This window comes from Miniopterus natalensis, chromosome X, assembly GCF_054644295.1.
Source record: "Miniopterus natalensis isolate mMinNat1 chromosome X, mMinNat1.hap1, whole genome shotgun sequence".
NCBI lineage: Eukaryota > Metazoa > Chordata > Mammalia > Chiroptera > Miniopteridae > Miniopterus > Miniopterus natalensis.
The window spans coordinates 22,142,738-22,157,599 of record NC_142103.1 but is presented as its reverse complement, the minus strand read 5'-3'; the positions used below and the strand labels follow the sequence as shown (position 1 = coordinate 22,157,599).

Sequence of the window (14,862 nt, the reverse complement as noted above, 5' to 3'; positions counted from 1 at the left end):
TTTCCTATACGTCCAACTTTAATAAAGTAAAGGCACTTAACAAATGTTTCTTGAGTGAATGGATGAAAAAATAAACAAGCAAATATATCTTTACTAGGCTCTACCTTGTTTGTTGTATGCCAGAATCTTTGGAGCAAACAATAGAAAAACAATTTCCTGCCATCAAGAAACTTACAATTTTATTTGAAAGATAAAATTTAAGAGTGTGATACAATTAGAGAATAGGAGGCCATTTTATTTCAAATAAATGTCTATCTAAAAAGCCACAGAAAAGTAAGAGAGCAGTTCAGGGGAGCTATATGTCACAGGAAGACTCTACAGAGGTGGTTGTTGGGCCATTTTGCCTTCTGGTGGACATTTGGCAATGTCTAGAGACATGTTAGTTGTCATGACACAGGGAGTGTTGCAGACATCAGGTGGGATAGACTAGGGATGGTTCTAAATACTCTACAACGTAAATGACAACATCCCTCCTTTCTGCTCTGCAACAAAGAATTATTCAGCCCCAATGTCAACAGTGCTGAGGTTGAAACATTCTGAGCTACAGGTATTTTAGAAAAGCAAAGGTTCAGGTTGAAGCTGTCTGTGAGCACTCAGAACTGGAATTGCTGAACTTAGCCAACTGACTATACTATACTATACATGATTAAATATTCCTCTAGTGCTAATACCAACTATTTGCCGTAATAATATTAGAAATTATTTCCATTTATTGAGCACTTTCTGCAGCGGCCACTTTCCATACATTATCAGGCTTAATTTTCACAATAATCCCTTGTGGTAGATTTTAATAGCCTCATTTTACAGATTGGTGAAATTATCCCTCAAAAAGCTACACTAATGACTGGCAGAGCCAGAGTTTGAACTCAAATCTGTTTGCCTTTGAAGCTTATACTATTGCCATTACTCACTTTGCATCCAAATATTCCAACTGTCTATATGTGGAAAAGGAAAAGGAAAAGGAAAAGGAAAAGGAAAAGGAAAAGGAAAAGGAAAAGGAAAAGGAAAAGGAAAAGGAAAAGGAAAAGGAAAAGGAAAAGGAAAAGGAAAAGGAAAAGGAAAAGGAAAAGGAAAGAATTGCCTTGATAATTTCAGTTCAGTTACTCAGACAATTGCTTCAATTTTTTCCTTTATTTTGTACATGTAGACAAGACCTAAGAGATTTATTAGACATTAAAAATTGAACAGCCTCGTTTTTGTAAAAATGACTGTTATTTGGTATCTGTTTTAGATTTATTATAATTAAAATGCATTTATAGCTTTCTTAAGTTCAATGACAGAGAAACAAGCACTTTCTTCTTGGGCCAGAATCTTGCTTTGCTTCCCAAATGGTAATAGTACTGGAGCTGTGGACTTTATAATTTGGTGTTTATACTGTTCTGCATTGAGCAACATGATGAAGAGGAGAAAACTACCTTTGATTGTACTTTAAATTAAGAATTAAGTGTTTTCTTCTCTGTTGGAGAATGCTGGGGTCTAGACAGAATCATTTTCCCTCTAGCCAGTGGGCCACCTATGACTGCCAATCCTACCTTGTACTTATAAGGCCTTGGCAGGGAGAACCTGCAAAGAAATGGGAGATTACATCTCATGAATCAGATTCAGGTTGAGTTCTACTGCACAGTCTGCAAAGTCAATCTTTCCTGCTCCTGCTCCACAAGCACCCTCTCTATGCCCTTAACAAGTTATTTAACCCCTCTCAGCCTCAGTCTCTTATCTGTCAAGTTGGGATACAAATCATAACTACATATTAGTATTCTGTCTATAGAATGGATTTTATGTAGCTCTACTAATGGATGAAAGGACAGGTATTGGAGTCAGAAAGGCCCTGCAATTTAAATTACAAGCTGATTGCCAACAGCTATCTCACTTTGGGCACGTTATTTAACTTTTCTGGACCTCTTTTTCCTCATTTAGAAAAATAGGAGTAAGAATAGTACCCAATTCATAGCATTATGATAATTAAACGAGAATAATACATATAAAAATCTGGTACAAAATAGGTGTTCAATAAGTGATAGTAACTATTTTATTACATAAGTATAAAGCCTTATTAAGATAATACAATGAGACAGGCTTTGAAATGAACCATAACTGAGTTTCAGTCATAAACCTAAACTAGCTGTGTGTCCTTAGGCAAGTCACTCAACTCTAAACTTCAGTTTCTTCATCTGAAAAATGGATATAACAATAATACTGATATAATAGGGATTTTGTGAGGACTAAATGAAGTGTAAAGTATATAAGACACCTAGCACAATAAATAGTAGTATACTATTTTTATGTTATTTTTCCAAAATGATGGCAACCATGTTTTTTTATATAAAAAGTGGAGCATGGGGTCTTCCAGTGGGGCAAATATTTGAAATCAGGAATAATTCCAGATGTATGACCCCTGTACAGAAGTCATTGAGAGCCTTGGAATCAAAGCCCTCATTCGAGCTTGAGGAAGGAGTAGAGGAGCATGTACTGAGGTAAAGGAAATGGGAAAGGGAGACAGGGAGATAGAGAAATGGGCTACAGCCCATACCAGAGTGGACACCCTCACCATAAGCATAAGGAAGAGATGAAGGTGGCCTCACCTTCAGTCTCAGGGATCCAATTACTATGAGGTGAGTAGCTCAGATAAAAATCCCTCCAGGTTATTTATCTGCCATGGAGATACTGATTATGGGGGTCAAACCATGGGATCAGTAATGATTGAAATGGACAGATCATCTTTCAGTTTTACACAGAGATAGCCTGGGTCTAGCTTATTCATTACAGTCTGTCTGAATCTGTTGGAAAATAAAGAAACCTCCCTGGCCAGGTGGCTCAGTTGGTTGAAGCATCATCTCGTGCACCAAAGGGTGTGGGCTAGATTCCCAGTCAGGGCAGATATCCAGGTTTCGGGTTTGATTCCTGGTCGGGGCGAGTACAGGAGGCAACCAATTGAAGTTTCTCACATCTATGTTTCTCTCTCTCTCCCTTCCTCTCTCTCTCAAATCAATAAAAACATATCCTCAGGTCAAGATTTTTTTTTTTTTAATTTAAAAAGAAGATAAAGAAACCCCTACATTTCAGTGAAAATTTTCAAAAGTCGGTAGAATTGTGCAATGCAGGAAACTTGTCTTCAGCCTCTCTCCTCTCAGCCCCACAATCACTTCCTCCTCTTGTTCCTCCCTTCCCCTAGCATTCCTCACTCAAAAGTCTTTCTCCTAATTTCCCCTCAGATAGAATTGAAATTAATTTAGAGAATTATTTTCCTTTTTCTCAGGGATCAAAATTTTCATTATACTAAAGCGATAATGTTTTAGTAGTTATAGAGTTCAACTTAGTTTAATATGTAGGAGAATACATTGATGGGCTTCTCTGCCATTGAAACCACATCATGAACCCTATTTCCAAATACTAGTGTTTAATGATTTCTTAAACTCTTGTAATTTAAAATGAATAATTTGTTTCTTACTTAGGAAATTGCTCTGGTAGGAAATTGTTCTGGTACTACTATTTTTTTTTCCTATTGTGTCACAATGGTTTTTCCTTTCTTTATTAAATTTTATAAAAGCAAATTATAATGGCTCTGATGAAAGAGATCACTTTGAAAGCTTGTTTTGTAATCTAGAATGCTAAACAAGGCCTGCTGTGTACTCACCTAACATCAGTAGATGGCAGCAAACACTCTCTTATGAAGAGTTATGGGTGTTGAGATGCTGTTTTATTTGAATAGCAGTTAAACTCAAAAGCAGTTTCTAATCCAAATAACTGTCTTTTAGTAATCCTTGTGAAAGGATTTATTTCCAGTTTATTTTACCATGCATACCATGGAAATAAAGGCTGAATAATTTACTACCATAAAACCTCAATAACTGAACCCTGCCAATTGGAATTGGTTATAATTTAAAAAGTGTCTTGGGCTGAAGCTTATTTGCTTTTGTTCAGTCTATGGAAAAGGATTTGTTTAGCAACTTAATAGTATAAATTTCTTAGAAGACTAGAAATTGCTTAAAAGAACTATGGTTTCATGTGACTTTAAAATTGTTATTTCATTAAAAGAAGAATAGTAGTAGTAGTAATAGTAGTAGTAGTAGTCCAGGCCCTTACCCATTAATAGCTTACTTGGATAAAGATAGTGCTCAATGGTGTAGAAATCTGTAAGACAATTTTTAAAATGAAATAACTCATAAAGAAGGGAGGGTCAGAGGCATCCAAATAAATGACTCCCTTTAAAGTAGTCTCCTTGAGAAGCTGTACCCTTATTCTCATAATGCTATGGCCCAGAATTTTTCTGCACCTCTTTGAGTACTGCATTGAAGAGTCAAATGTCACTTCCTCTGGATTTATTCTGAATGGGGGAAAACATTCATCCTCTGAGTGGTAGATTTGATATTTTGAAATAATAAAACCAATATTTTTTCCAAATTCAAACATGATAAATTAATGATTTTCTTGTGCAGCTTATTAACTTACTCCACAAAGTTTGGAGCAATCTATAGACACAGAAAGTACATTAGTGGATGCCTAGGAATCAGTTGGAAAGCTGAGGGGGGATGAAAAGTGACTGATAACAGGTACAAGGTTTCTTTTTTGTCTGATGAAAATGTTCTAACATTTAGTAAATTTGTACCTCTAAAAATTTACTAAAAGCTATTGAATTGCGCTCTTTAAATGGATGAACTTTATGCTATGGAAATCATAGCTTAGTAAAGCTGTTAAAGGCGTTTGAAGTGCTAGTAGCATCCTAGGTTCAGGGGTGTATTTTTTTAAAGTATGAGTTGCATCACTTTATGATTAAACTTTGTTCGCACCCTCATCCCCATTTCTGCTAGCACAGTACTGATTTCAGAGTAATTGCTTAATAATTATTTGTTCAGCATAATTGAAAGTAGTATAATGCTCAATTTTATTTTATTTCAGAGAAGATAGTGATTTTTATTAAAAAATGTTTACAGTCTTGGCTGGCAGCTCAATGGTTAGAGCATCGGCCTGCAGACTAAAGGGTCTGGGGTTTGATTCTGGTCAAGGGCACATACCTGGGTTGCGTATTCATTCCCTAGCCTGATTGGGGCATGTGCTGGAGCCAACCAATTGATGTGTCTCTTTCACATGGATGTTTATCTCTTTCTCTCTCTTCCTCCCTTACACTCTCTCTGAAAAGCAATGGGAAAAAAAAATCTTTGGGTGAGGATTTAAAAAAATAATGTGTACAAGTTCTTAGATGTTTTTTATCTCCTAATCTACAGTATCATTTTATGGGTACTTTTAACAAATGTTGAGTTATAACCAGTCATTTATGTTTCCCAAACATCATCAATTTTTATTACAAACAGCATGGGTTATTACTAGTACTTAAATTAATATATTACTATTTGTTAATTTAATAAAATGTATCATTATCCATGTAAGTTATAGAAATAACTCAGGAATGTTGTTCTAATGTTTTTTCATTGACTCTGGCATCTTAATTTTTAGTAATACATAAAGGGAAATCAATCAGTTTTAACCTCACTCTCTCTCTCTCCTCCCCACCCTTACTCAGGAAGCATTGTGAGTGTTGGTGATCCAAAGAAAAAATACACAAGATTTGAAAAAATTGGTCAAGGGTAAGTGATTGTTATTTGAACTATCAAAACATACATATCAAAGATATACATTAAAATTCAATAACAGCTTGGATTTCTGGTAAATTATGTTTCTTATTTTCTGGGTTATATTCATATTTTCATCCTCAGTGTTGACTTTTCTGGTTGGCTGTTAATTAATCAAGGAACATATCCTGCTGGAATCTTCACTATTGTTGGGCTGACACTATTTTTAGGAACATTTTGATTCCATATAATTAGATGATTCAAACTGATTTCTCTAGAAAAGCAGTAGGGTTATTAGAAACCTCATGTTTGTATGAAACATCCTTTATCCCTGTCCCCCTACACCTGTATGAATGTTATGCTTAAGATCCTATTTCTTTGTCAAACTGGAAAGTGACAGAGTGAGGGTAAGGAAAGTCCTTACTGAATGATACAGAGGTGGGTAGAGTTGAATATGTGAGTAAAGAGAAAACTGATCAATAATCCCTAAAAGAGATGGTCCCTGCTGTTTCAGTTCACTTCTTCTGGGCATGGCTTTCAAACTTCTTAAGAGATTAGATCTGATTAGCTGGGTAAGCATGACCCAGTTAAGAAGTATTTCCAGGTCCAAACACCTCAGAAGCCACCAAGTCATCCTATAAGAGTCTACTGATACTCTGGGTGAGACGTTTGCATGATGGTCAGCATCCCCTGGCTTGGCTAACTGTGTGCCTGTAGCAGCCTCACCTATTATGCTCATTAAGAATAAATATCCCCAGGCTTCACTGTCAGAAACTTGTTTCAGAAGTATGGAATGGGAAACAAGAAACTGAATTTTGGAAAAGTTCTTTAAATAATCCTGACCATTAGTTAGACATGCAAACCACGGGGCTAGATCATTCACCAGAGCTAAAAGTAAGAGTTACCAGTTCAACAAGTCAGCTGTAATTAGGTATGTCTCTCAGGCCTCAATGTGAAACTAAGTGGAAGGGCTTGAGTAGGCAAGTGTTTGAAACAGGGAAAAGTTTTGTTTAAAGAGAAATGAAGTGATCTTAAGGGCTGTACTTAAATAGAGAATGGGACAAGATATTTAGGTGCACCAATTACTATATGCCAGGATCCAATATAGCACCTCAGAGGTCTCCTGGATGAGAAAAGGGACTGGGAAGGAAGAGATACATCTAATGTGCCTGCAAAATTGTGCTAACCCCTCAGCCAATAGAGTTTGTTTTTGGATAAGGGAATGTAAGAGTTTTTTCAAGTACTTCACTGTTTTTCCTAAGATTCTTAGGTTCAGAAAATTATATATTGTATATAAGCTTGACTATTTTTCATGATTTTTATATTTTATTTATTTCTTCCCCCTAGCTTTTGTAGTAAAGTTTCTTTTGAAATTGCCAAGTTATCTTGGGAAATAAGAGAAGCAATCATTACATTTTGGTTAGAGGATAAGAGGTGCATATCTTACCCCCTTACTTTGGGGATTATGATTTGTGGGAATCAAGGTAAGAAGACCCTGAGAGGGAGGCAGAAACTCAGGGAGAAATATATAGCCAACCTTTTCCCAGTAGAAACCATAATGGTGCTGCATATTTAGGATGCTAAAATATATACCTATTTGTGTTTTTGCTTCTTTTTTTGTCATTTGATATCACTGGTATACTTTTTTTTTTTTTTTGTCTGCTAGAAACTTGTATTAATTTGTTCCAAAATATTGGAACTAAGGGGCAGTACACAACATAATGACACTGTATTCATATCAAATAAAAATACAGATAACATTTCTGGGTTACATAATACTGGCAACACTGCACAATCAAACCATGGGTTAAAAAACAAGAGTGGTATGAGAGCTGGGCATATTTTATAGAGTAATAACAGCAGCATTGTCCTTTTCATTGAAACAGACCTAATTCCAAATTACCTATATGTAGTTTATGAAAATAGTGTGTTTTAAAATCTTTTTTGTTCAAATGTAGTTGAAAAATACAAAAGTCACCATTAATGAGGAATATATTAGAAACCCACTGATAAGTGCCTCAAAAGAATAGAAAGTTATGCATTTAACTACTTTGTACCTGTCAGACATCTCACCAACATTTTGCCATCTTAAAACTCAGTAAGAATACTGCCTTTTCACAAATTATTCAAACCCAAACTTGCATAGAATTGCATAGAATTGTTAGATTATATTTTAAAAACATGACAGATACTTCCATGTAGGTGTTTAATGCTACTGACCTCATTGGCAAGTCCTGATGATTTGAGAACTTCCTTTTCTACAATAAAGGTTCATTCAGAGGTGATAACTTCTGATATCTTTCCTATGAACATGTGATTTTACATCAGAAATATGGCTTTTGGTATAACAACTTCCAAGACAAAATATTTACTCACGTTTATCACTCTGTCACTCTGACAGACTTTGCCTTGGTAAAACTCCCTGATACGTAAATACAATTTGAATCCAAAATAAATATTAAATATTTATAAACTTGACTCCTGTATAAATTACGTAGTGTCCAATGAGTTGTAGAGTCTTGCTGAAGGCGTTGCTTCCTGTTGCCTTCTTAGGGATTCTCCTCTGTGAAAAGTCAGATTAAAATGAACCTAATGCTGAAATGTTTTCCCCACTCAAAAACATGAACTCTCAGGTCATGATATTTGACTCCAAATCATTATATTCAGAGGGTTTTCTAAAACGAGGTCTGACTTCACAGGAGATTGCCCCCATCGGATATCACTGGTATTCTTACTTGTTCATTTTAAAAAGTGTTTTGTGGTCTATAGGGGTTCTCTATCACTTAACCAATCAAAGAGTATGTCTGCCCATTTCTCAGTGCTGTCCAATAGAACTTTCTGTGATGATGAAGATGTAATATAACTGTGCAATCTTATATGGTAGCCACTAGCATGTGTGGCTATACAGCACTTGAAATATGTCTAGTGCAAATGATAAACTATTTATTTGAATTAATTTATTTTTCAGAGCACGCAGGGATGGGTATTGATGGTGTGAGTTCTCAAGAACTTAAAGTGTACTAATGTAAGTGCTTGACAGAGGGCTACATAAGGTGCAAGGAGAATATCAAGACAAGCCTACTCAACTCACCCAGCAGGGCTGGCTTTTATAGCCATTATTTCCCACTTAAAGGTTTCCTTCTTAACCTCTGGTGGAATGGTAAAACAACTTACGTAAGGAAGCCATACCTTCTCATGTTCATGTTACTTTATTTATGCCCAAAATGTAAACTCCAAAAGGCAGATTGTAAAAACACACTATTGTGTAATAAGGGGGTTTGGAAAGTAAAAGTTGGCTTTTAGGCTTTATTTTAATCAGGTTAGGCCTTTGGTGGAGCTAACAATAGGAAAGAATACACCATCCACAGAGAAGTAATGTTCCAGAGCTTTGCTGTCAAATATGGTAACCATGTGGCTATTGAGCCCTTCAAATGTGGCTAGTCCAAATTGAGATAATTTATAAGTATAAAATATGCACCTGATTTTAAAAAGAATGAAAAGGGATATAAAAATTTTGGTTATATATTGGTTATATATTGAAATGAGATTTTATATACATTGTTTAATTTCATCTTTTAAACTTTAAAAATATAACTCAGAAATTTGAAAATATGACTGACATATTTCTAATGGACAGCACTGCTCTAGTTGTAGGTTTAAATATGGGAGTTGTTTATTTATTCATGAAGTAGATATTTTAGAATTGTTTTGGGGGGAGTGGGGAGTAGAAGATGTTATAATTTTGTTTTGATTATGCATTCCTACTAAGACCCAATTGAGCCCAAAATAGCATTGAATTTAAAAAAGGAAAAAAGTAAGTGATGGTTTCAAATATCCCCCAGATACCACGTAATGAAGCAAGACTGATTTCTCTAACAACAAAGATCTTTGCATACCAAAGAGTTTTCCCCTCCTGGCTGTTATTTATGCTTCTGACCTCTAAAGATGCAAAAGGAAAGTTCTCTTTTTCTGCATACTTTTGTGAAGCCTTTATCATCTAAAATGAAAAAAATAATAATAATAAAGCAGAAATCCTGCTTACCACTGCAGAAAGGTCTGTTTTAAATTTCCAAGGAGTTCATAATTTTTTTAAATTAATTTTTAGAGAGAGGAAGGGAGAGAGGACACAGAGAGAGAGACATTGATTGTTGTTTAACATATTTATGTGTTCATTGGTATGTGCCCTGACCAGGGATCAAACCTACAACCTTGGCATTTTGGGACAGCACTCTAACCAACTGAGCTACCTGGCCATGGCACAGGTTCATCATTTTAAAGAATAATGAAACCACAGATAGTTCACCTATAGGCCCAATTCAACTTTTAAGTAAGTCCGTAGAAGGTAGGAAGTCTACTTTATTTCTCATTTTGTCTCCTTTAGTGCGTAGCACAGTGCTTTTACATTTAGTAGGCCCCCCAAAAAAATTTTGTACAATTTTGGTCCACAGCAATAGTTTACTTTGCCAAGGTCAAAGACCTACAGAACTTCCCCGTCTGCCTCCCCATCTCTCTGGATGTGTTTTTGCCTCAATAAACATTTGTTGAACTAATGAGAATGTTTGTCTTTATAGCTCTCCCTTTCCTCTGTACCTATGTTTCATACATACATACCTTGTTCTTTCTGTATCTGTCTCTCTGTTTTTTTCTCAAGTTGTCTTCATTTCTGTTTCTCATATTGACTTGATTAACCGTACTACATCTAATTCTTTATCTTTTGGGTATATTTGTGTGTGCTACACACCTGTCTTTTTTATTCTTCTTCACCTTCCACTGTCAATTTTCACACACACACACACACACACACACACACACACACACACACACACACAACCAAAATGGTCATAATATAAATCAAGATGCATTTTAAATTGTGGTCAAGATAAAACCTATTAACTTAAATCTATTTATTTAATGTAGTTTTATCATTTATTTATTTTACTAAATTTTTATTTTTAGGTTTTTTGTTCTCTGTTCTTAATTTTTTTTTTAAATGATCGAAATATTGATTTATTTCTATGTAGACCAAAAAAACTATTTAAATTATTTTTCTTTTACTTAAATTGCTCTCAATAGGTTTTTTCATGAATTATTGGCCTAAGAGCTGTGGGGACAAAGAAGAGGGATAAATCATTTATAGCCAGGGTGGGGGTCTGATAAAGAATTCTTAGAGGAAGGTGCATTTAAATAGTGACTTGAGAAGCTGTAGGATTTATCAAGTAGGGATTATGGGAAGTTTCATTTGAAGGAACTCAAATGAACTCTTGCTTCAGATTGTAGGTCTCATTCACTTTGGTATTCCTAGGGCCTGCAACAGTGTCTGGCATAGAGTAAAATAGTCAGCAAGTATTTGATGAATGCATATCAAAAAGACCAGAAGAATTAATTCCATGACTGACTTGTTCACATCAGTATCCAAAGAAATCCATACATTGCATTTATTTGTGTCACTTACATCTCTGTACTCTAAAGCAGTCTCCCTTCTTTTTCCACTACCATTGACTTGTTGAAGAAACAAGTCATTGTCTTGTAGAATGTACAACATTCTGGATTTGTCTACTAGTTTCATTTGATGTCATTTAATCTGTTCCTTTATTTCCTGTATTTCTTCTAAATGGAAATTAAGTCTAGAAGCTTAATAAAGTTCATCAATGAAGTTTGGCAAGATTTCTTCATTAGATGATGCTATATGTTTCATACTATATTATATCAAGAGGCACACAGCATCTGATTGTCCCATATTTTAAGGATAAATAGATTGATCAGAAAATTCAATGGGAAACTGTCCCCTCCAATTTAAAGTTCATGATTAGCCTTTCATCTACCAAATCAATTACCCAAATCAATTATTTTATTAGGGATTACAAAATAGTGATTTAAAAAAAACTATCATACCTTCCATGCTAACTAGCTAGGATACTTTTTTTGAAAAGAATTTTACCTCATCAGCTAGTGGTCTTCAGTTATTCTGAAATGTAGGTCATACAGGGAAGTCAAGATAAATGCTTAAATTTTAATTGTTAATTTTCAGTGTAAAGAGTTGCTACTCAAATTACTTCCAAAAGTGTCCAATGAGAGGTGTTTTGATTTTTTTTAGTGGGAGGAAGTATTATCTTTTATTTTAAAAAATAGCTTTATAAACTCATGGTTTTTTATATTTTTAATTTGTTTCATTCAATTGCATTCATTATTGTTTTTGATGGTCTAACTGTCCTGGGGCAATGCAATCCCTTTTCATAGAATTCATTTTGAAAGTGACCTGTAAAAACTTGTCTATGACATCTAACACTTGCAGTTATGAGGTCATACCTTCAGAAAAAAATTTATTTACATCCTTTTACTCCAATTCTGACAGGTAACTTTCTATGAGCATCCAAAACCAGCATTGATTGAGAATATTTCAAACTAATGTGTCTTTCTCAAATAGTACTTTATGGATAAAAATAAATGAATATAGAGAATTACCACATTACATGAGAGATTTTATAAGGATTTGAATATAAGGCAATTATTTTTTCCTGAGGAAAAAAAATTAGGAAAAAAACCTTTGTATTTGAGCATTTATGGTCCATTTGTCTGTGTATATGATAGGTATGTTTTTAACACAAGTGGTAACAAATTATTTATCTCCTTTTCTGTTACACGATTCTGTCTTAAGGGTTCCATGTCAGTACCTTATTTTTAACAGATGCAGTGTTTTGTCATTTGCATGTACCATAATTTATTTAATCAGGCCCCCATTGATACTCATTTAGTTTGTTTCAAATGTGTTGCTATTATAAACAAGGCTTTGGTGAAGATTCTTACAAATGAGTTATTTGATATATATGCAAAGTTATCACTAAAATAAACTCCTGAAAGTTTAATTATTACATGAAAGGATATGTGCATTTTTAATTACCAAGTTGTCCTTCATTCAAGTTGTTCCATTTAACACTCCCACCAACAAGGTATGAGAATGCCTGTTTGTCCACACCTTGCCAACACGGCTATATTCATTTATTTGGGATTATAGAACTATAATAAAAACACACCCCCATACTGATTTTCAAAAGGGAAAAAATGTTTAAAAAAGGAACTCTAACAAGAAATGATATGGCAAAACAAAGGCTATCCTGAAGAATCCATTGGCTAATATGGTCCATGTCTATATAATGCCAAAGTATCTTTGTTGCATATCTCATCTCTTTGTAGATTAGACCAGCCATGCAGCTAAATTTGTCAGGAAGTGACAATGGAAGCATCTTTGAAATCATTGTTCTCCTATGTATAAAGATATATATTTGGCCAAAGGAATTTTGTCAAACATCTGGATCCTTGCCAGTTGTATAATTATATAGAATTATAATATGATCAACCCATCAACGATTGCAATCAAACTTTTTTGGCAAGCCATCAATTCCTCTCTCTCTAAATTAGTTTTAGTTTTAAGGCTTGAGAAAGGAAATATATTATGTTAGGTATTATTCAAACTTTGCTACTCAATGAGGAGGAGCCCTCTTCTTCGTGCTCTAACATGAAGTTCCCATATTGAAGTTGAATAGTTTTGAAATTTGTTTCTTAAATGACTTAATGAATAACAGTTTCTTTAAAGAACCTGGCAAAGCAGAGTATAGCATGAACTCAGAGATAAGTGCTAATAATAAAACCTCTGACTTGTTTTTCTTTGTTTAAGAAACCATGGACAAGAGCAGAAGTGGTGTTCAGTGTGTTTACAGAAGTGATTCTTTGCATAGATCCACCCACCCAAAAAGTATTTGCTTCCTCATTGGATCTATTTTGGGACATACACTGCTATGAAGCACTAAATAAATGTAGTCTGAGCTTTATAATAGGCTTTGTGATGAAGGATATTGGAAATAGATTAGCATTTGTGAAGAAAAATGTTTATGGAGCAATGGAAGATGCCCTTTGTTCTCTTAAATGCACTGAGTTGTGTGCTGTCTCTTGTAAAGAAAGATGGTGCCACTCAGTCAACCACCATTAGCAGAGTTTTCACTTTAAGTGGATTTTTCCAGCCACAGTAATGAGCTTCTTTTAAGCCACCTGCCCCCCTTTCCTGTCTATGCCCTATTGAAACCAATGGTGCACACTGTGAAACAGCTGCTTAAACTTAATGTTGGAGTGAGTAGTTGAGAGTCATCAGGCCTTTCCAGGGATTAAGCCCTGTAACTGTGGCCTCATTATCACTGGACTATATAACACACTGAGTTCCTTGGCTCCACACCCATAATGTGTTACAGCTCTATTTAAATTTAAATGACCATGAATACTCTGGGGAAAGTCATACCTTAGCTGAAGAACAAAAAATTCCCTATTCAGATTTATAATCATTGTAATTACTATACCACCTGGCCTTGGCTACATTCTGTGTACTTAGAAAGGGACTGAGTTGACATGATTTTTACATAATTTTTTTAATTTAGTGGCACATTTTCGAGAGGCAAATCACACAAAAGAAAACACTGCGAAACTCTCTGAATGTTATTGCATGTAATGGTAACACTGTTCATCTTCATTTCTGAGCCTTAAAGGGCATATATCTCAGCAAAACAAGTAAATGTATAGTAGGTGGTACTGGACAATATGATATCTATATATTTTTTTATGTCAAGTGTACTAATATACCAAGACAACCTCTAGATAAGAGCCTGAAAGTAGTAACTGTATCTTAAATACTCATCAGAAGATAAAGTCCACTTCTAAGAACTAATCCTAGTCCTGGGCCACTCTTGCCACATGACCAAATTTTGAGTCAGAAAACAGAAAAACAGTCTTGTATAGTTATGCTAAAGGACTAAAATGTATCATGTCCAGGGACAAATTAAATGACTTACAAGGGGCATGTGGACTAAGTGAGCAGAAAATTAGAGATGAGAAATGCATGTGTGAGCAAAAGTAGGTTTACAGTTGTTCATACAATAAAATAATAATACATAATAATACAAGAATAAACTGTGTTTTGCATACTCATAGCTGTAAACCTACTTTTGCTCATCCCTCTATTTTAGGGAGGCAGTTTAGCATAGTAAATACAAACATGAACTTTGGGAAGTACCACACTTGCACTTAGCATTGATATAAAAATGCTAAATATAATAGATCATGATGGTTAAGAGCATGGGCAGTGAAGTCAAACTAATATATATTTTTTAGCTTAGTTGCTGACTAACTGTGTAAACTTGGACAAGCTGTTTACTATTTCCCAGTTTTAGTTTTCTGTAAAATGAAGATGCTAGAACTTGCCTCAAAGGGTTGTACAGGGTGAGCATTAAGTGAGATCATTCATCCATCTACA

The 14,862-nt window shown here is 34.8% G+C and overlaps 1 protein-coding gene across 1 annotated transcript in view; it reads left to right on the top strand.

Moving 5' to 3' along the window:
- The window catches only part of PAK3 (p21 (RAC1) activated kinase 3), a 258,885-nt gene that overhangs the window by 207,572 nt on the left and 36,451 nt on the right, over positions 1 to 14,862 (top strand). The window contains exon 14 of the mRNA XM_087829418.1: positions 5,519 to 5,582. Coding sequence (XP_087685544.1) covers positions 5,519 to 5,582 — 64 coding nt within the window. The remainder of the gene's footprint in view (positions 1 to 5,518; positions 5,583 to 14,862) is intronic.